This window comes from Panthera tigris, chromosome D2, assembly GCF_018350195.1.
Source record: "Panthera tigris isolate Pti1 chromosome D2, P.tigris_Pti1_mat1.1, whole genome shotgun sequence".
Taxonomy (NCBI): domain Eukaryota; kingdom Metazoa; phylum Chordata; class Mammalia; order Carnivora; family Felidae; genus Panthera; species Panthera tigris.
In genome coordinates, this window is record NC_056670.1 from 3,491,429 (window position 1) to 3,515,366 (window position 23,938).

General features: G+C 40.4%; 1 protein-coding gene across 1 annotated transcript in view; it reads left to right on the forward strand.

The window, feature by feature from the left end:
- Nucleotides 1-23,938, forward strand: part of PCDH15 (protocadherin related 15) — an 833,394-nt gene that overhangs the window by 627,687 nt on the left and 181,769 nt on the right. The window contains 3 exon segments of the mRNA XM_042960326.1: nucleotides 6,849-7,154; nucleotides 10,276-10,500; nucleotides 20,956-21,072. Of these exon segments, the coding sequence (XP_042816260.1) occupies nucleotides 6,849-7,154; nucleotides 10,276-10,500; nucleotides 20,956-21,072 (648 nt within the window).

Consider the following 23,938-nt stretch of genomic DNA (forward strand, 5'->3'; position numbering starts at 1 on the left):
TATCAATTTCAGCCATTTGGAAAAGCCTCCCATTGGCCTGCTGAAAGCATATATGTATATACATATATATGTATATATATGTATATATAGACGTGTGTGTATATATATGTATACATATATATACGTATATATATGTGTGTATACATATATATATATATATATATACGTATATATATATAGAAAACATAAATATATATATACGTATATATATATTTTTTTATGTTTTCTCTACCATTTATTATTTTACTATAGACCATTTTAAGAATCTCAACATGGCTGAGAGTATGCATCATCATGATAGACATTTTTTAATTTTTTTTAATGTTTTTATTTATTTTTGAGACAGAGAGAGACAGAGCATGAACAGGGGAGGGGCAGAGAGAGACAGGGAGACACAGAATCTGAAGCAGGCTCCAGGCTCTGAGCGGTCAGCACAGAGCCCGACGCGGGGCTCGAACTCACAGACTGTGAGATCATGACCTGAGCCGAAGTCAGACGCTCAACCGACTAAGCCACCCAGGAGCCCCATACATGTTTTTTTTAAGTAGGGCTTCATGCCCGGCATGGAGCCCAACATAAGGCTTGAACTCATGACCCTGAGATCAAGACCTGAGCTGAGATCAAGAGTCGGACGCTTCACTGACTGAGCCACCCAGGCGCCCCACAATAGGCATTTTCAAGTGCGTCCTGGAGAATAAAAAGTCCATGCAAAGAAATATTGCATGAAAAGCACCGTGGACACATTATTAAAAGGAGGCCTTATTCTTGGCATTGCTCAGTGAGCTGTAGCAGTAGTTAACAAATGGTGTGCCCCTCAAGATACTAGTAAGTATTCTGCTAAACAAACAGTAGTGTGAAAGGGTCTGTGATGAAATTCCTTTGGAAACTGCTGTTAACACTTGGCGGGGTTTGAAGTTATCAACGACTAACCCTCTACTTCTAAACTCACCTACACAGGTCTTCTACGGATGAGACTGGAATTGTAGGCGTCCGTCGGGGAAGAGCTTGCATAGCTAAACAAGCAAACCATAGAGTATCTTTATAAATAGATCCTAAATGAGACAGTTATCCAATTCTTCCTGCCACATTCTCCACTCTCAAGTGAGAGAGGAGACAGAGCCAGGGCCATGGTCTTGCTAACCTGTCCTTCCTCTCAACAAGATGAAGCATGGGGGAGGAGGTTCCCATTCAACAATCCTAAATAAAGAAGACCTTTTAATCCAGCGCTTCTGTGAGCTGATGTGCGTTAGGAAGTTCCCAAGGGAAAACATGGCTAATGTAGCAGTTTGGGGAATGCAGCAGGCATGATTAGGAGGTTCTTTCTGAAATGCAAGTTTGCTTTTATATCCCAGTCTCTTGTCAGGGTGAGTGTCCTCACGATCCTCTAGACCAGCTCTTTGCATCATCAAGATGATGTTGTTATCATCAAAAGGTGAGGTCTTTCTCAGGTCACTTGTAGGTACTGCGTCTGCATTGTTCCGATATTAATTGCTGGGTTAAATCTGTAATAATGTCAATTTACTTAAATTTACATGTATCTTAGTCAATGGAACAGAAAAATGGCATTGCAACTAGTTTAGAGAGAATCATTCCAAAGCTATAGTCTATCTTACTCATGTTATAATGACGATCTGTGCCACGTTTGTGAATTTTATTTCTGACATGCATTGCGGTAGGAAATGAGATTCAAACTGTTCTCCCACTTCACATATTTTATTTTATTTTATAGTTGAGAGATCTGGGACCTAGGGAGAAAAAGTAACATACCAAAGTTAATGACATCAAAAAATAAGCTGGAAACACTGAAACCAATCAGCATTTCCACAATATAGCAGTCTCTCCTTATATAACAGTCATTTGCCACCTCAGCCTCCATAACCCCCTTGTCATTCTGCAAAATTCTATAAGTACAAAGGTATCCACTTGTTATCATGTGCTTGTTTACGTCGTGATAAAACACTACTATGGTCTTCTAAAAAATTCTGTTTTTCAGCATAGACCTGGAATCAGTGGTTTCACCAAGGTGATCAGAGTCCTCGATGCAGTTCTTATAATTCCACAGTTTTTGGTTTCAAATTCTTACCCACAATTGCAGAGGATAATAAAGCAAAAATCAAAGTAAACCCGAACAATAGATGTACAGTGAATAAAATACTCTAAGAAACCTTCCAACTACTACATAGAAGTGTGAATACACCCACTTATGTGTGCTAGTCTATAGCATTCATTTATGAAATGTGCCAGATGCTGTACTAGGAATTGAGCGTTCAGTGAAACCAGAATAGCCCAGACCATACTCTTATGGCTTACCTTGTGAAAAAGGAGAGAAGTTCTTACACAAGTAAGCACGCTGATAAAGAGATAAATTTAAATTATCCAAAGTGGCATAACCGACAGGTACTCGGAGCTCTTGGCCTGTGTGACGGGAGAGTCTAATCTAATCAAAGCAGAAGACTGCTTTGAGCGAGTGGTATTTACACTGACACGTGAAAGATGAGTGTGAGGAGGTGGTAGCCGGGTAGTGACAGCAGAAGCCGAGGTGGCAGAAGTTTCTGGAGAGGTTTGGGGGTTGGAGGGAACACAGTGAAAGCATTTTACCGAACCTCTTGCCCGTGGATGGTGAATTTGAATACTGCCCAAAGCACTGGAAATCATTGAAGGATGTTAAGCAGAGGACTGATGTCATTATTTCCCCTCTATAAAAGGTCTCTCTGAAGGGATGTAACTAAAAGAAAAGAATTAAGAGGTAATTTAGCTGGGGCACCTGGGTGGCTCAGTTAGTTAAGCTTCCAGCTCTTGATTTGGGCTCAGGTCATGATCTCACGGTTCGTGAGTTCCAGCCTATGCTGACGGCTCAGAGCCTGGAGGCTGCTTTGGATTCTGTGTCTCCCTCGCCCTTGCCTGCCTCTCTCTCTCTCTCTCTTAAAAATAAATAATAAAAAAAAAAAGAGAAGTAATTTAGTAATCTAAGTTGTAGTCAGTGGTGGCTAGGACCAAGGTAATTAGGAGTGAGATAGTATATGTGGGTGAAAGCAACACATTATAGACAGACAGGGATTATTTTGTAAATGACACTAGGTCTTGGACCTTGGTACTTAATATACCATGTATCACAGCCTGCAACTGAGCCTCATACGTAGTTTTAAACTTGCCTTCTCAAATTGTTGCATGAATGAATAATTGATAAGATAAATGAAGGAGATATCATAAATATCTACTTTCTTTCTTATATAACCTAGTATGTTAGTAGGAGGACCATTTACTGAATGGCGATTGTTGGAGGTGAACAAGATTTGGAAACAGAAGAAATCGAGAGTTCAGTCAGGAACATGTTAAGCTTCTGATTCTATGCTAGACAGAATAATGGCCCCCAAATATGTCCCACATATGAATATGTTACCCTGCATGGCAAAAGGAACCTTGTAGATGTGATGAAGGTTAAGGATTTCAAGATAGGAAGATTTTTCTGGATTGTCCAGGTGGGTCATAATGTAATTGTGAAAACCCTTCAAACTGGAAGAGGATGTCAGGAGAGTGGGTCAGAAGGTTGAGATGGAAGAAGAAGGAGGAGAGAGTCAAAAGTGAGAGGGACTTGACTCTCCATTGTTGGCTTTGAAGACGGAGGAGATGTGCCATGAGCCAAGGAATGTGAGTAGACTCTAAGCTGGGAATTGTCCTCACATGACAATGGAAAACTAGGTGGGGAAGCTCAATCCTACAACTCAAGCAACTGAATTCTGTCAACACCTCCAACGAGGAAAGGGAGCTTCCCCGACAGCCTCCAGAAAGGAGCACAGCCCTTCCTGTGCCTTGATTTTAGCCTGATGAGACCCGTGTTGAACTTCTGAAATACAAAGCTATATAAAATTATAAACTTGTGTTTTGTAAACTACTCAATTTGTGGTCATTTGTTATAGCAGCCACAGAAAACTAACACAGATATGCATGAGGCATTCTGGGAGGTATCAGCCAAGCAGCCCAATGGATATAAAGCAATACATACACACACCCAATACACATACACACACACACACACACACACACACACACACACACACACAGAGCCACTTTACTCAAATTGAATCATTCTATAACACATCTTCCCTTATATGGATGAATAAAAACATATTTTGAACAGGGATCATTTAAAGTACTGGTTATATAAACAATTGCTTTTGTGATCTTAAGAATTCCCACAGACAGGGATGCCTGGGTGGCTCAGTCATTGAAGCACCCGACTCTTGATTTCAGCTCAGGTCATGATCTCAGTTTGTGAGGTCGAGCCCCACACCAGGCTCTGCACTGATAGTGCAGAGCCTGCTTGGGATTCTCTCTTCCCTCTCTGTCTGCCTCTCCACTGCTCTCTCTCTCTTCCAAATAAATAAACTTAAAAAAAAATTCCCACAGATAGCAAAATGTCACTGAAATTTCCACAAATGTTGGTGCTAATAAATAAGACCTATTTATATTATATTACTGGATTACATTTTTCTATTTACTTACGCAGTGATTTCAGACAAAAAAATAAGTGCTTTTCCCCCAAAGGGGGATTAGTGTTGTCATTTAGTTTTTCCTCTAAGTGACGAGCTTGACTAATTTGTCAATAATTTGTATGGCAAGTTCTAGGCACACAGTAAAAGTAGAAGAACATGTGTCTATGGAAACTCTTCAGGTCGTTCATGGTGTTTCTTCCTCTCTGGGCATTCCTGCAATCCCTCCTCCGTCTGTTCTCTGGTTTAGCCTCGAGAGGTAATGACCTCCCAGGGGAATTTTTATTTGATGAGTCAAATGGACAAATCCTGCTGTGATGTCAAGTTACAAACATGGCTTTCACATCTTGGACTTCGCCATTTCAGACAAGACAGAAGCGTTCTGCAATGCCCCCAACACGCTTTGCTAGGGTTTGTAAAAGTGGAGGTACCTCTGCATGTGTACTGTTAAAGCACATCCTGCTGCATTCAGGCTTTCTGGACTATAAATGATTATTTGTGTCCCTAGCTCCTAATGCAGTCGAGTGTCTTGTCTTCCTTCCTTTCCTTAGCAACAGTTTGGGGCACAATTACATAGCATCTCATGGCTTCTAATATTTACTCCAGTTTCTTTGGAAAAAAGTAACACGAGGGCACCTGTGTAGCTCAGTCGCTTAAGCGTCCAACTTCAGCTCAGGTCATGATCTCACTGTTCGTGGGTTTGAGCCCCATGTCGGACTCTGTGCTGATAGCTCAGAGCCTGAAGCCAGCTTCGGATTCTGTGTCTCCCTCTCTGTCTGCCTCTCCCTCACTCACGCTGTGTCTCTCTCTGTCTCAAAAATAAATATTTTTAAAAATTTTAAAAATTTAAAAAAAAGAAAAACAATAACAACTATTTAACACAAAATGCACAGTAGCTGATAGTGACTGTTAAAATTTATATCACAATTGAGTTTGGATAAGATTATTTCTCATAACACTCTATTAGAAGAATGTTTACTCAAAATTCACACATTTTATTTGATGCAAAGTGATTTTTATGTGACTTAAAATTTTTGGTTACTATGTTACTATCATATCAATAATTCTCAATTACCATTTGGAGATTGTATTGTAATTTCAAAGAAGAGTCCTTTGCAGGTGCTTTACAGTTACTACACTTATACTCCCATTTGGATTTGGGGGCAGATTTAATTTTAAATCTTAGTTTCATGTGTTCATTTGTTCTAACCTTCATTAATCCCACAGGTATTTATTAAGTAGTTTTATACGTGAGACATTGTACTAAGAACTGGGGCCCTGTACATTGATTTCTTATGTAACTCTAAGCAAGATCATTAAATTCCATAAGCCACAGTCTTCTCATTTGCAAAATGGTACCAATTATATTTATTCATAAGAACATGGTGAGGATTGGGGCACCTGGGTGGCTCAGTCAGTTAAGCGTCCGACTTTGGCTCAGGTCATGATCTCATGGTTCGTGGGTTCGAGCCCCACGTTGGGTTCTGTGCTGACCGCTCAGAGCCTGGATGGAGCCTGTTTCAGATTCTCTGTCTCCTTCTCTCTCTGCCCCTCCCCTGTTCATGCTCTGTCTCTGTCACAAAAATAAATAAATATTGGGGTGCCTGGGTGGCTCAGTCGGTTAAGCGTCCGACTTCAGCTCAGGTCATGATCTCACGGTCCGTGAGTTCGAGCCCCGCGTCGGGCTCTGGGCTGATGGCTCAGAGCCTGGAGCCTGCTTCTGATTCTGTGTCTCCCTCTCTCTCTGCCCCTCCCCCATTCATGCTCTGTCTCTCTCTGTCTCAAAAATAAATAAACGTTAAAAAAAATTTTTTTTTAAAATAAATATTAAAAAAAATTAAAAGAACACGGTGAGGATTAAATGAGATCATGTACATAGTGCTTGAAAAAAATATATATGAAAATTAATATATAAACTGCTTGAACAAAAAGTAATGTAGCATCTTAAGTTGTCATCTAGTAGGTTATGTTAAATTAATTAAAAACTAGACATGTGTTTCTTATTTTTGAATTCAAAATCATTAAAGAAATGGTGGTCCAGGAAAAATTCAGTATTATTGTAATATGAGTTTTCTGTCATAACATAATGTTGTTATTGCTAATGATACTATCAACATGTTCTGGTCATTTTGAATGAAGAAAAATTAGTGAAACTATAGTATATTTCTTTTCATGTTATAGACTTTTACATTACATCATCATTATTTTTTTAATTTTCTCCTTAGAGAGAATATTCAGTTAAAAATACGCCATAACGTATCAAATACCCCTTCTAGCAAGGCAGCGTAACAAAGTATAATGTGAAAAAATCATGACAAACACACTATGTGAATTCCTTTGTTTTTAATTTCTATGCAGGCAACAGACCCTGATGCGGGAATAAATGGCCAGGTGCACTACAGTCTGGGCAACTTCAATAATCTCTTTCGCATCACATCTAACGGGAGTATTTACACAGCAGTGAAGCTTAACCGAGAGGTCAGGGACTACTATGAACTTGTCGTTGTGGCAACCGATGGGGCGGTTCACCCGCGTCACTCAACTCTGACGCTGGCCATCAAAGTGTTGGATATTGATGATAACAGTCCCGTGTTCACTAACTCAACATATACTGTCATCGTAGAAGAGAACCTGCCAGCCGGGACCACCTTCCTTCAGATAGAGGTGGGTGGAAGACGCATTAATTTCATGAATTCCACATTTTAATATTTCCATTAGTGTCAGGTTGCAGATTTAGCAAATAAAAAATCAACACACCAAGTTGAATTCCAATTTCAGATAAACAGTGAGTAAATGTTTAATATAAGTGCCTCTCAGATATTACATATTGTATTTTATCTAACAACCTTACTTCAGGGATATACCAAAAATTAAGAGGAGAAAAGATACATTTGTAAGAAATCAAATAACATTTGTTAATAATTTTTTTAATTTATAAAATTAATTTTACATATTTATTGTAAAAATTGACAACACAATAGTCTATAAAGAAGAAGTTAATAATCTCCCACTTTGTACATCCAGGATACCCAGGATTAAATTTTTATATGTATTCTGTGACATTTATCTTTGTACTCCCACAATATCAAATAAATATTTTTATATTTACATACGTGCAAATAAGCATGTGTGTGTATGCATATATCCATATATATATATATATATATATATATATATATTCAAATAAGTGTTTCCATGTATGTATATATGCAAATATGTACATATGCAGCCATATGCATATATATCTATGTATGTGTATATTCAAATAAATATTTTCATATATAAATATATGCAGATATGCATGCATGAGAGTGTATGCATATATACCTATGTATGTATATGTAATCAAATAAATATTTTCATATTTACATATATGCAAATATGCATGCATGCCAGTGTGTGCATATGTACGGGTGCATGTATATATTCAAATAAGTATTGTCACATTTTCATATATGCAAATATGCATGTATGCCAGCATATCATGTATACCTATATATATTCACAAAATATTTTCATATTTACATGTGTAGAGATTTGCCATATATTTTACAAAAGGGGATATTGCTGAACCCATTGTTTTTACTCTCAGTGCTCTTCAGAAGTCTAACTGTCCTGTTTAACAGTGTCCCCACATCCAAGCCTGTTTTTTCAGTCCTCAGCTACAATACTACCAGAAACTCTGGACATTCTGATTCAGTACATTCATTTGGCCCAGAAATCATAAGCAACTGCCCCTTTAATTCTGACACAGACGGTCTACGAAGTATATTTTGGGGGGTGGAAAAAAATCTAGTCCTTCCTTGACCTGCCATCCACAACTTGAATGTTGTTAGCATGGATTTCAAGAACTTGCAGTTTTTTCATAATTCAACTCAATAAATATTTAGGCCAAAACATTAATCAATCTGAAAAAGGCAGGTGCCAACCAGGGAAAGGGCCCTATTTCTCCATTTATTCTTCTGTTCATCTATTCATTTATTCATCCATTTATTCATCAAGCGTATTTTCACTGTATATTGCATGCATTTATCCTCTGCTGCACTTGAGCGATTCCAGTGTGGATAAGACAGATTTCATGCCTTCCTGGGGTTTTCAGCTGGGTGTGGCAAACAGACAAGCCAACCCTAATTGCAGTAGAGGTTCTCAATGCAAGGGGCTTAAGAAATCACAGAGAGTTTAGAAATCTAGTCTTGAGACTTAGATAGTTGCTTCCTACATTGTGAATGGAGAAGCAAGTCAGTTTTTCAAGCAGCAGAAGAGAGATTCAAAGCGTTGGAACAAATCTCTTGAAATCCTGGGGGGGAGGAGAGAGAGAGATGCTAGAAAAATGTATGGCTCCTTCTTCCAGTTTTCAGGAGATTGGGGTTAACCCAAACTGGAATGGGAAACAAGAAGGATTTTAGTTAGGAAAATGACACCATAAAATGTGTGCTTTCCTCGTATCTTCTAGTCGTGGTGTCAGTAACTGACCGGGGGGCCAAGACATAAGTTCCCATGGCAGGTGCGAGCATGGCTGTGTGCACCTTCCGTCACACCTTGTCTCCCCTCTCCCCCCCTCGCCCCATCCCATTGCCTCCATCAGAGCCCATAAGTTCCCATGGCAGGTGCGAGCATGGCTGTGTGCACCTTCCGTCACACCTTGTCTCCCCTCTCCCCCCCTCGCCCCATCCCATTGCCTCCATCAGAGCCCATAAGTTCCCATAGCAGGTGCGAGCATGGCTGTGTGCACCTTCTGTCACACCTCATCTCACCACTCCCCCCTCGCCCCATCCCATTGCCTCCACCAGAACCCTCTGCCTTCTGTGCTAGTCCTGCAGGACCCACAGCTGGCACACACCATTCCCAGTTCTGAACACCTTTTAGCCGCCATGTCCCTGTGTGACTTCTATTTTAGTATTTGTTTGTTTGCTTGTTTTTTCCCCCGGAGACATTAACCTGCAGGGCAGGATTTGTGTCTTGACTCATCTCGTGCTTTCGTGCATAATAACTACTCAATAAATGTTAATTAAATGGAGTATAATAGGGATCTTTAGAAATGTACTATAGGATCTTTGTAAGGACCAATTAGTACTTCTATTTTCTTAGTTTCCTTATACTCCTTTAATACTCTATTATGTGTGTGAAAAACACTCAATAAAAATTAATCCTTATTTAAAATATTATTTTTCAAGGTTATGCAATTAGCAGGAAATAATAATAATTTATGACTATATTCATCTCTTCACTGTGCTACGATTCTTTTCGTTAGTGATTTTCCAGGTTAAATAAATGTAGTAGTTAAGATAAAAAGATGATAAAGAGTCATGGGACTCTGTCTCCCTGTCTCTGTTTGTCTCTCTTTCTCTCCTTCCTCTTTTTGATAAGTTACTTAACAAAAAAGCTTTTCTTTAAAACACGTCTTTTGAGGCGCCTGGGTGGCTCAGTCGGTTGAGTCTCCGACTTCGGCTCAGGTCACGATCTCACGGTCTGTGAGTTCGAGCCCCGCGTCAGGCTCTGGGCTGATGGCTCAGAGCCTGGAGCCTGCTTCCGATTCTGTGTCTCCCTCTCTCTCTGTCCCTCCCCCGTTCATGCTCTGTCTCTCTCTGTCTCCAGGATAAATAAACATTAAAAAAAAAAAATTAAAAAAAAAAAAAAATAAATAAATAAATAAATAAAACACGTCTTTTGATCATCATGTAATTCGTGTTGTTGTAGGTACTGACACATGACCTCCATCAGGCTTGTCGTCCTCTGGTTTGGGAGCACTGCCGATATGACCGTCTTTCTGCTTCACTTGTTACAGGCCAAAGATGTTGACCTCGGAGCAAATGTGTCTTATCGGATCAGAAGCCCAGAAGTCAAGCACTTTTTTGCACTACATCCGTTTACAGGAGAACTGTCCCTCTTAAGGAGTTTGGACTATGAGTCATTTCCAGACCAGGAAGCAAGCATCACTTTTCTCGTGGAGGCCTTCGATATTTATGGAACGATGCCACCGGGCATTGCTACTGTCACAGTGATAGTGAAGGTAGGGAACACAGGTGACTCCTGGTTGCCTACTCCATTCTCTCTACGGAGTCTGTAGCACACCTGAGTGTCTGGGGCAACGGTTCCTAACAGCACGGTAGTACCAGACCCAGAGCAGAGGTCATCCCTGTGAAAGACCTGAGGAAAAGCCGCCTTGTTTACAGTGTAGAAGATACATTTGCATGAAACTCTAAATAAGAATTTTAACACTGGCTGCCTGAATGTCCCCTTAGTTCTGGATTCTCAATCTAGTTACAGTCTCTCCAGACTACAATTCAGTCCAAAGTTGACAACACCAGGAATAATCACTTCATCCAAATCCTCCAATTTAAAAGTTCTAAGAAGAAAAAGGGTACTGAAAAAGTAGGAGTTCGAAGGCCCAAGAACTAATTAGTTTAGTTCATAAGCCAAGATTCTGGAACAAAATCAGGCTGGGGATCAGCTGGAACTGGGGTCAGGATGTGGCTCAGCCATGTTCAGGGTCTGAGACACTGAGGACTTTGTTAGCTGTTCCAGATTTCTCATCCCATCCATCGTAGCAATCTGTGCCAGGTGCCTGCTTGAGAGAGCCTGGTATCTTGTCTTTGGGGATTCTAGTGATTTCTAAGGCAACACCTCTAGAAAAAGACAGGAGGAGGGATTTGTCAGTTCTCAATTGTTAGTGTATGTGAAGGTCACCTGAGCCGTGGGCTCCACTGTCAGATTCCTCTGCTCCTTCCCAAAGGAGCACTTTTCCCAGGGGAAAGCATCACAGACGCTTTTCTGCAGATGGATGTTCGCTTCCAGTGAGAGAAACTTAGGTTCTGAGGATGATTCCAGTTCTATCCATAGAGGGCTGTACGTATACAAGGTTACAGAGAACACAAGTCATAAGTACGTAAGGTCATAGGCAACTTTTCTATATGTTCATTTTTTTTTGTTTGTTTTGGGGTTTTTTTGTTTGGTTTTTACTATGCACATTTTTGTAGGGTACTGCCATGTGTAAATGGTAGAGTAAGAAATATTCCCTTTTCTTGAATTTTTGTTTGATTGTTTAACCAATAACGAATCTATACTACTGGTTTTCTTAGGCAATAAATTACTGATATGAAAACATAGAAGATTGTTAAAGAGTGTGCCAAAATATAATTAGCATGACCTTATTTACCATGTAGGTAATTGCTGTAATGTTCTTGGCTGTAAGAATCTTTGGGTCTTGGTTTTGTCTTTTTGTTGCTGGGTGGATAATCTTGCGATCAGAGAGAGACACAAAAATTATTCCACTGTTCCTTCTTTACACTTGACCTAGCTTATCTGCTGGAGCACACGTGATATTTCTTCCCTGGGGTCCTGCTGTCTCTTCTAAACTACACTGGGAAGGGGACACGTGTCCCTTCCACTCGCAGATGCCTGGAAGCTCTCTGGAGAATTTTATTAAGGTTTGAATTCCTTCCTTCTCAGGCATCCACAATGGGTTTTTGCCTACTTCTTCCACTTTGCATCTCTCTAGCCTAAGAAAGTTATTTTATTTAGCCTAAGAAATTTAGAGATCTGTTTACAAAAGCACTTTAGGACCATGGCAGTGTTTTGGTTACAAAGATGTGTCAATAAGCCCAGAAACGAAGACCAACATGAGCCTGACCTAAGTGAACTAACCATGTGGCAGAAAGACTGAACCAGGTGAAAAGTTGGGGCCATGTTACCCCACTTGCCTGCCTCTGCGGTTTGGTGGAATTGACCAGTAAAAACATTTAAAATAGCAAAATGGCCACTTACTGGCTGTTTTGAATCAAAAAGGAAGAAAAGACTTGCTGCTCATGACCATCTCCCCTGATGGGATGGCCTGCTCTCAAGATGGGTGTGGTTCATAATGGAGAGTTCTTTTTTTTTTTTTTTTTAATGTTTATTTATTTTTGAGAGACATAGTACAAGCAGGGAAGGGGCAGATGCAGAATCTGAAGCAGACTCCAGGCTCTGAGCTGTCAGCACAGAGCCTGATGCAGGGCTCGCACTCATGAACTGTGAGATCATGGCCTGAGCCCAAGTCGGGCTGAGCCCCACAGGTGCCCCAATAATGGAGAGTTCTAAACCATCACAGACTCTGACCTGCCTGTTTTGCATTCAGCTTGGATTGATTTGCTTGGATTTTTTTTTTTTTTTTGATAGAAGTCATTGGAATCAAATGGGGTCCAAACATACCATCTAATCAAGCAAGATGTGTTCTAAGTAAGTCTCATTCTCTGTCTGGGACTGGCATCTCTAAACACGCATCTCAAGCTGCCTGACCACTCCTTTGTTTTAACACTTGGGTGTCATTTCTGGCTTCCACATCGGCTTTCACATCGGAAAGGTTTTGCTCATCGATGGACTCGCTCCTTCAGAAATAGGAGAGCGTCGACCTAATTTTTGTTGTCTCAATTGCCTTATCTTAGAGAGGTCAAACATTTTCATGGTCAGGCCTTCCTCACCTATACAAAATTATTTCTGATTTATCATACTTTAAATTTTTTTTTTAACGTTTATTTATTTATTTTTGAGACAGAGAGAGACAGAGCATGAATGGGGGAGGGTCAGAGAGAGGGAGACACAGAATCTGAAACAGGCTCCGGGCTCTGAGCTGTCAGCACAGGGGCCCGATGCGGGGCTCGAACTCACGGACCGCGAGATCGTGACCTGAGCCGAAGCCGGCACTCAACCGACTGAGCCACCCAGGCGCCCTGATTTATCATACTTTAAAAACAAAACTTAACCAACCAGTATTCAATTGTAGACATTTTCAATGCCACTTTCTTCTTTCAAGGTGATGCAAGCATAATAACATTTGCAGAACGTTTCCCCAAATGCAGGCTGACACTCGCCTATCTTTCTTCTGGTCACTCAGGTCTCAGATGATCACAAAAAGCTTTAAAACTCTATTGAGTAATATTGCGGCCCATAGGAAAATATCATGCTTGTCTGTTTTGAAGGGAAGAATGGAGTACAATTCTCACTTCTCCACAAATGTAGGTCTTTACGAAGCATACAGATTTTTTGTGATTGTTTTTTTACTTGCAGTGTGACAAGCTCTTTTGCCGGTGACATAATTGCGTAGTATTTGCTAAGAGATATTGCTACCCAAAACAGTCACCACAGGGAAAGCATCATGAAGATCTCTCTTTGAAAATGAGAAGAAACATAATTTTCTTTTGTAATGAAGAAGAAGGGGGAAAAAAGATCCAACGCTTAATATCTACTCCATCAAACTTACTTAAAATTGGAGTGAGGATGGGAAAATTGAAGCGATGCTTGGAAGGAAAGTTATGTCCGTAGTAGAAAAAAAAGTAGAATTTTATCACAGATACCTGCAGAGTGCTTTCTGAGCGATCCAGAACAAAACCAATGGTGATCATACAATTAATATGTATTTTTGTTGCAAAGTTTTTGTAGGACACTGATACATACAACCTTCTTCATTGTATCTTGATTGAATATAACTGAAAAATGGACTACATAGTAGTTAAATTAGATGAGGTGAGTAAAACTCTGAAAAATAAAACTAAAATTCTATACAGTTTAAAGTGAAAAACCCAGAGAAAAATATACCCTTACAAATGGAGTTGTGCTATCATACAGAAAGTACACACAAAGAAAAGGTCTGTCTTCTATAATGAGCCAAAAGATGAAGACCAGTCAGAAAAGTGGGCGTAGGTGATTTGGCTCTGTGATGCTGGGCATCCCTGAAAGGCCTATGGAGGCTCGTCTAGGACGAACGATGACATAAGTCCTCTGCTGATTATAACTCAGCTAGCATGACTGCAGGGGGAGGGCAGGGGGAGGCGGTCCTTCTGTGGGGGCAGGAGACTTGGCTCTCCAGTGTGTTTGCCTGTGTTGCAGATGCAGGTGTGGGAGGAGGGCAGGGGAACTGGAAGGGCCAGACGTGAAGTAACATCCACAAGGACCAAGGCTTCTGGGGGAATGCAGTGAGCCCTGGAAGATGGGGCTAACATTTTCATCTTTCAGAGGTGTTTCTTCTCCAGGAGGAAGATAGATGTCCCTGTCCCCGTAGAATCATAGGGAAGGGATTGCTTTTCCAGATGGAAACTCAATGCCTGTTACAAAGGGGCACTTGTCACACCACAGACCCCTGACGGCTGGTGATGTGCCGCTGATGCTCCATGGTCATGGCACTGGTAGAGTCCTAGTTTTCATCCTCTCAGACGAGTCGCGCTTTAACAGACCGGGAGATGGTCCAGAACTCAAACAAATGAGAACCTTGGCACAGTTCAGGATTTATAGCATCCTCCTTCCCCTTCTCTGGAGGGAGACAGTTGAATAAAGGATGATTTCAATGAACCAGCTAGGGGGAGTATGGCCATGCTAATCCAGCGATCATTATTTTTTTTTTTACCACTGCTGACCTTTCCCTTAGGGTTGGTTGAACTGGAGAAAATACTTGTTTTGGACTATGGCCTTCGGATATTTTCCTTTATTCCACTCTGCATTATCATATTCTTATTAGTGTGTTCTTTCTAAGATACTCACTGCCAAGTTTAAAGAATGTGGCTATATCAGGAAGAGCATGCCATGGGGCTGAGCCAGATGGTTTTTTAAAGTATCTGTTATTCTAGAGTTTTAAGACTCGGATGTAACGTACTTCCTCTGAATAAGCAAACCAGAGGAAACAAATAAAAAGGTGCTTGTCCAGACTTAACAATAGTTTCTCACAAGTAGAAGTGATTCCTATTTCTGTGGGTCCCCTGTCATGGCTCCCCAGATACTACCCAGTGATTTGTGGGAGTCCCAGGGAGGTGCCTTCCTTGTGTACACAATTATGTTCTCTTACTCCTCAGTGATTCTTTCATTCTCCTTTTTACCGGAAGTCTCCAAATCTGAACTGCCTCTCTGTGGGGCAGTAGATGCTGATAAGCCTGTTGATAGCAGTTACCGCTATGATCTCCCCCTGTGTCTGGCCACCCTCGCAGTGGCTACTGTCTCCATCCTGATGAGTTGGCTACCACAGACTTGTGGGCACTCTCAATGCATCAGAATTCTCAACAGATTCTCTGAAACCTCTCATTCACCAAAGTCATAGAGTGTTCCAAACAGAGTGTGCGCCTTTAATATTTCGCTGTCTTTGGGATCTCTCAGGATGTATTTCCTAGAGCATGAGCTGCTCGAGATGGTAATGGGTCTCATATACAAAGAATTTCATAGGCAAATGGATTTGGGAAATACTGCTGTGCACAGAAGTAAACAGAGGTCTCCACGATAGACCTTCATGTGGGTCTTCATAATGTGAACATCAAGAAAATAAAAAGTAATTTCCCACATTTTCCATAGCTGATTATGGAATTTTTTGTTTGCTTGTTTGTTTATAAAGCTTCTGATAGGATTAACTTTCCAAAAAACGAAATCTGGGGACAAATTTATTGGGTGTTAATGAAAATAACTCTAGGGTTAAATATTGAGGAAGTTGTTTTTTTAAGTGTACAAATTCAACTCATACAAGTCTCGCTCTCTTTTTTTTTTTTTTACCAACAAACAAAAACAAACTTTATAAATAATTATAAAAATTATATTCAGGGAAATAGATTAGCATTTTGCCATGTTTAGAAGCTTAGCAGGCTGCCAAGATAACAGTAGAGTTATTGTATTATAAGAAATTTTAAACTGTAAAATACTTTTGAAGAGATCTTTAAAAAGTTGTATGTAGATTTTTTTGTAATGAAAATCCTACCCAAATCGTCTTACATATATATAATCTTCTGACAACTTGACCCACTCCCTTTCTCCTCTCCTCCAAATCTCAGAATGACTCTTCCAGAGTCTGGAAAGCCAGCACAAAGTCATGGGTCTGTCCTTCAGCTAGATCACCATGAGCAACCTGACCTCTCTAAGCCTGGGTTTCTTTATATATAGAACAGAAATGCCAATAGCTAACATATTTTAGACAAATGAGATGAGTAATTTAACAGACCTGGCATGATGCCTGACTCACAGTAATTGTTGTGCATACACGTAATTGTTGTGCACATCAGAGACAGAGAAAGCCTGGACGGGGCGTTACAGTCAGAGGGGATCTGCTCAAAGATTTGAGCTCAGGATATACACATACATATTCTTCCAATTGCCCTGAGCCTGCTGGCTTGGAAAACAACTCAAAACGTCATCAGCTCCCTGCTCCCTACATTACCATTCCCAAACTGGGAGGCCAGATGGCAATGGGGTTACAGTTTGAAGCTGTGGGTTCATCAGCCTTGCCCAGGGCTGTGCTCCCCTCCTGGAGCCATCCATCTAGAAGGAAGGTTCCACCTGCCGGGGCGTGAGGGAGGGAGCATTTGCTAAAGTAGCAGGCGCATCCTGGGTTCAGTTCAACGCCTCACTGCCTACTTTCGTCACATCCTTGTACTTCCTTTCTCATAACAATCATGACACTCAGCAGTATCCTTTCATCTTTCCTGTCTGCTCCTACCTGGCAGCTCAGTGCCAGCAGGTCCTGCTCCTGTCTTGGTGGCAGTATGGTCCCCAACAAGGAAAGTAATGCCTAACACCCAGGGGGGCTCCGTCAGTATTTGTGACACTGAGCACCACTGCATCTGCATCAGGGTATGCAGCCCCCCAAGAATCCCGAATAGCCACATACTCAGAAATAAAACCAGAACGAAAACCAACTTAGGCCTCTAGGACAGAAACTGCCAGGACAAGTTTTGGCCCAAAAATAGAGGAAAAAATGATGTATATTTACGATTTGTGTTTAGGAGAAGCCCCTGCAAAACAGGACAGAACAACACAAGATAGTTTGGCTGGAAATGGGTTCTCTGCGCAGAACCACAAGAGAAGGGAGGGAAGTCACGGAAGGCAGCTAAGCCCAGAAACAGCAAACACAAGGTGTCTGGCCGTGGACAACAGACCCAGAAGGGGCAGAGGACAAGTTAACCGTGTCTTGTGCCAAGAAAGACAGGCGTCAGCTTCCTGAGCTCCACGACTTTTAGGAGGGGCAGGCAGCAAACGGTTGTAGGTGCACAGTGCTGAGCCAGGCAGGGCTGCGGCAGCAGGGAGGGGAGCCCTTCCAGTGGCTGGCCTGGCCCGTCCCTGTCCCTTGTGGGGCCTGCGGGAGGAGCTGAGGCTGACATCTGGCATCTGCTATCTTTTCATCCTTTTCAAAAAGATGGTCGAGGGCACCTGGGTGGCTCAATCCGTTGAGCATCCAACTTTGGCTCAGGTCATGATCTCACGGTTCATGAGTTCAAGCGCCACCTTGGACTCTGTGCTGACAGTACAGAGCATGCTTGGGATTCTCTCTCTCTCTCTCTCTCTCTCTCTCTCTCTCTCTCTCTCTCCCTCCCTCCCTCTCTCTCTGCCCCTCCCCTGCTCATGTTCTCTCTCTTTATCAAAAAAAAAAAAAAAAAACGAAAACAAAAAAACAAATAACTTTGAGAAAAATAAAATTTAAAAAAATAAAAAGATGATTGGAATATATACATTTAGTACTCTTCTATCTGGAAAAATCTCTTACGGAGAACAGTTCTTACCCATGATTCCAGAAAATCAAGACTTTTTTTGTCATCTCTTTCTTTACTTTTTCGTAGCAAACCCGTCATTAATTTGCACTCTCCCAACAAGTTCCTGTTTTCCTGGGATGCTCATTTAAAAAGATTCCTTAATCTATGCTGTGGTCCGCCAAAGTGTAAAGGGTTTCTGTGATTATTTTAGGCTTTCATTTAGAAAATAAATAAATGGAACTCATATTTTCTTCTTTCTAGCTCGCTTCAGGTGCAGTTTTATTTGTTTGGTATATGGAAACAAATTATAAACTGACTAGTGCATTTTTTTTTCCTAAGAAGGTCATAGAGTTGTTCTCGATGAGAACCGTGTCAACATTCAGAATACTCTCTAAAAACATGAGCAGTAATTTCCTCCAGACCCACAAGAACTGTAACCCCAGAGCGCACACTATTCCGGGTCTTAAAACTGTTAACAAGAAGACAGAAGGAAGGTCTGCTTCTTTTTTTGCCAATACTACCCTCTAGTGGAAAATGGGCAAGAGAAAAGAGGTTGTCTTTGAAGAGTGGAACTTGTCCTTAATTTGCTGCATAACAGAGTATTTGCACAGAAGCAGATTTATGTACATTCTGCGTCAGACATCCCTGGAGCATAAATATAATGAACTATTGATTAGGCTTGTTGGCATTGCACTTCAATAAATTTTCTCATCTGAAATAATGCATTGTGCAAGAACGTCTTAGCTACAATAGAAGATTGTAACCCCAAAATGTGTACAGTGTGCTATAAAAAGAAATGCTGCTATAGTAGCCGTATTGATTTCTTGCTCACCCTGTCAAAGGCCAGCAAACTGAACTAGGAGAGGAGCCCGTCTGTTAAAGGCCTTCGGTTTATTTACCGCCTTAGGTTTGTGCCTCATCAGTTTGAGGCCAGGTTATAAAAAAATATCCACTCGCCTTCAGAGCTGAATCTAGTGAATACTTTTCCAGAAAAAAAGGAAGGGGGGGGGTGGTCACTGTACTCAGTGTTGTTAGCAGCTATATGACATAACTGGAAAATCATATCCCTCTTTTTTCCCCCTGAAGAATCAAATTATCCGAAAGCATCTTGTACCATTAAGGTTTGAAGTGTCCTTTGAGATGAAAAAAAAAGAAGACAATTTATAGGAACATATTGAATTCATGTCACTCAGTAAATGTGACTCCCAGTGGGTTTGGGAACTCATGGAAAAAAATACTGGTGTTGGGCTCCTTCTGACCTCCAGGAGTTACAACTAAGGGTTGCAGAAGGATTCATTTCCACCCCGTTAGTTCAAGATGCACTTGTTAAATTAATTGGAACTCTTGAAGAGAGCAGGGGAAAGTGTGCAAGCAAATGTTTTACATATTTACCCCCCCTGCCTAGAAACTCAAGATCAATACCCACACCACCCTCATTACCAAGACTGAGTGCTCTCAGACTTACGTTCTTGTTCAGATTCTAAAGGTCATAATTTATAAAGGAAGCCTTTTGTTGTTGTTGTCCATGGACAGTTATGGATACTATCTGTGAAGCAGAGGAAATGATATTTTTACTTTTGCTTACTGTTGAAAATCTCTTATCCCTTATTAAAGTCTGCACGTTTTTCATATTTGCAACTCAGAAGTCAACTCTACTGTGAACAGAAAAACAAGGCTCCGTTTGATTGTAAAAGATAATTATCCCGACCTCTTTGCAAAGAGAGGTGTTTATAATCAGTTAATTAGTGAGTTTCCAATTTACATTGTGCAGGGAAATTGTTGTATCACAGCAGATACGAGAGACTATGTATGACAATTTTCTTCCTTCGTTTTTAACAGCAAGTGAGAAGAAGATGACTTGGGGAGTAAGATAATTAACAAATTGAGCTTTAGGTTCAACTGTGTCTCACCCAAAGCACCCAGAACAACGCAGGGTGTAATTATTCTAAAATAAGTAAATTTAAGAAATACAAATCATCCATCTTAGTAGGCATTATTTTTGAAGAAAAAATGATATGCAGTCCTCCATAAAAGATAACATGGGGAGGAAACAAAAGGGTCAGCTCTCAAGGGACCACACTTAGTAATTTGGCTGTGCAAAATAAGTAGATTAATTTAGGCAAAGTCACTACCTAGCCACAGAATCAGTCTTTACCTGTCCAATGGCAGTTCGGTAACGTGAAGTCAGGGCCGTTAGTTTTGTGCATCACCACAGTATCCCCAGTGCCTAGCCTTGAGTCGTAAAAGTGGAGGAACTTGATAAATTTTGTTTAATGAGTGACCCTGCATGAATAAGAATGTACTCATATCACCGAATTGTAGACAGAAAAAGGACAGCTAGAAATTAATTTGAAAAAACCTTCAGGAAATGACCATTGCTTTCTGTGTATAGGGACATCTAATTCTATGTGCCGTTCTTATAGGGTACTACAGGGAAAACATTCCTTAATCCTCTTACTTCAGTAAAAATGGAAGACCACATCCAAGGCAATCTCACAGTTTGTATTTCAGAGATGTGCTCATCGTATCATTTTGCTAAGTATATAAGGAATTTTCAGTTGCAATAGACACATTAAAGACTTATGTTTTTTTAAAGGAGCAACCACAAAACCAACAAAAATGTCACCTGTTCCAGAGAATGGCACTTTGTATCAAATTTGCCTGTCCTTGTTTTCAAAGTTCAAAATCACCTCATACCACTGGAAGTATCTTTGGCTGACATTTCGAGCATTATCCCCGTCTCCAGAAGGCAGAATTTCAGACTGCTTGCCCGAGTCAAATGGCCTTCAGCTGATACCCCCGCCCATTAATATTGTACAGGAGCTCTGCCAGGTTCCTTTGGGGCACCGTTGTGTGGGAACAGTAATGGAATTGAGAAGGTGGAAGGTTGACAGTGGCTAATGGATTGCGTGATAGGAAGAGACGGGACCAGTCTAGTAACTGTGTCCCTAACCTGGTTTCAGGGGAGGCTTTAAACCCTTCATTGTGTTTTACAGGATATGAATGATTATCCTCCAGTATTTAGTAAACGAATCTACAAAGGGATGGTGGCTCCGGATGCTGTCAAGGGCACGCCTATCACCACGGTTTATGCTGAAGACGCAGACCCTCCTGTAAGTAGAAGACGTTAATTAATACTCTGAGCTGTAGTGAAGAAAACCTTGCACGCTCACAAATGACGCAGGTTCTGGGACAGCATTAAAGTTGAGCTCCACCCTGTTCTCAGGCATTTTGCGTGCTCTCGCCTGTTGCACCCACAGGTACACACCATATTGCAAATGATTATTGTGGAACACAGACAGTTGCGCGTATGCTTTTTGTTTTTCTGGAGTTCAAAATTTATGATTCACCAGTTTAGCACTAGTAATAATTATATGTGGAAAGAATTCTCTGGGTTTGGAATCAGCATCATTAGGGTTCTGTATTTACAACAGTGGAAGCTAAGTTCAGTTGGGTTCGATCCCAATGTATTTTCCATGTTATTCATATATGACTGTGCTGGTAACAAACTCTAGATCAACAGGTGACACAATACTTATATTGAATGTGTTAATTTGAGTAAAATTGAAATATCAATATTTCTTTTAGAACATACCTAATACCTTCTTTTTTATCTAGAATTTTACCTCTTTTGAGATATCCCAAATTGCCTTCCGAAATAGAGGGTTTTCAATGAAAACCTTATTATAGCAGAAGTGAGGTACATGTTCCTTGATGTTATCATTTGACTGTCTTAAAAGTAGCATATAGAAATAATAGTACCTACATAAAAATGCTTTCTATAAACAGTTTGAGTGCTCTATAAAAATTAATTACTTATTCTCATAATAGCCAAATGATGAAGACTTTAAATCTTTTACTTCGAGTGAGCTACCACTATTAGTCAGTGGCTGATATATTCTAGAAAAATAATAGAAATATCTAATAAGCCATTATAGAAAAGTAAGAAAATAGAAGAAGACCGGAATTATATAAGTGATTTAGAAGTTCTGCTTTATATTGCTTATATAAATACTATTTGTATAATGGTATTTATTTAAGAAAAGGTGAATGGCAATCATAACATTTTTCAGCTTCAACTGTGACAGGCCATATAAAGTCTTTTGCGACTATAAGGTCTTGAAAGATAATAATGTTAACATGAAAGCAATGACCTTTCACTCAGAAGCTCCTTTTCTTGAGTGTGTTAAAATGTCTTTGAAACTGATTTACTGCATTTTGGGAAATATGGTAGGCGAAATTTCATAGATGTGAGCACACCAGTACAGATGCTGAGTGTGACATCGGTTCTTTTTCTGCTTTTCACGTAAACTTTCAGAGGCAGAAAATACTTGGAAATTAGGAATACACGTTCAATTCTATTCAAGACTTGTGTTTAGAGCATCAAGCCTAGACTGATTATTGTGCTAACCAGTTTTTGCTCTCCTGACCTGACAGTCGTACAGGAAGAACATGACTGCATATAGAAATTATAACATGCTGTACTAAATGAGTATAAAAAGCACAGCATCTTAAAATGCTCATATTTCTAATTCATATTAGCACACAATTTAAGGCAGTGTTATGATTAATGGTATTAAGATGAAGACTAATGTAGTTGTACTCATCACCTCAGTGGGACAGACCTCACCATCTTAGCATGGACGACAAAATCCTCATTTCACCATGGGGACCTGCCACCGTGGTCCCTGGTTTGACATTCAGGTCACCCCACTGATGTCACAGAAGTTGTCTTGGTCTGTTATCTGTTCTGTAAATAAATGCCATCACTTATCTAAGCTATCCAGAGAGAAGGCCCTGTTTTTTGCACCCGGAAGCTCTTTCATGGAAACAGCAGGCTCAGGTCCCATACTTCTTCTAAGAATGTCTTAGATTTGCATCCCCAGTAGTACCTCTTAACATTTTATACCTAATGCTGGCTTGTCAGTAGGTGAGAGGCAGATGCCAGTCATTCAGTTGAGATACTGAGCATATTTATTTCAGTTAGTGAATATGTATTTTATTAGACTCAGGCTTTTTTATTAAGGTCTTTATTTTAATTTCAGTATATTTAACATCTGGAGTTATGTTAGTTTCAGGTGTAAAATATAGTGATTCTACACTTCCATACATTATTCAGGGCTCATCACAACAAGTACCCTCCTTAACCCCCATCCCCTGTTACCCCCATCCCCCCAATGTCCTCTCTGGTGACCATCAGTGTGTTCTCTAGAGTTAAAAATCTGTTTTGGGTTTCTCTCTCTCTTTCTCTCTCTCCTGTATTTTTCCTTTGTTCATTTGTTTTGTTTCTTAAGTTTCACATATGAGTAAAATCATATGGTACTTGTCTTTTTCTGACTTATTTTGCTTAGCTGAATACTCTCTAGCTCCAACCATGTCATGGCAAATGACAAGATGTCATTCTTTTTTTTTTTAATTTTTTTTAACGTTTATTTATTTTTGAGACAGAGAGAGACAGAGCATGAATGGGGGAGGGGCAGAGAGAGGGAGACACAGAATCTGAAACAGGCTCCAGGCTCTGAGCTGTCAGCACAGAGCCCGATGTGGGGCTCGAACTCACGGACCACGAGATCATGACCAGAGCCGAAGTCGGCCGCTTAACCTACTGAGCCACCCAGGCGCCCCGATGTCATTCTTTTTTATGGCTGAGTAATATTCCATTGTGTATACACACACACACACACACACACACACACACACACACACACACTACATCTTCTTTACCCATTCATCTATTGATAGACACTTGTGATCTTTCCATAATTGGGCTATTAAAAAATAATGCTGCAATAAACATAGTTACATGTATCCCTTTGAATTAATGTTTTTGTATTTGGGAGGTCAATACCCAATAGTGTGATTACTGGATGATATGGTAGTTCTATTTTTAACCTTTTAGGAATCTCCATACTGTTTTCCTCAGTGGCTGCACCAGTTTGCAGTCCCACCAACAGTGCACAATGGTTCCTTTTTCTCCAC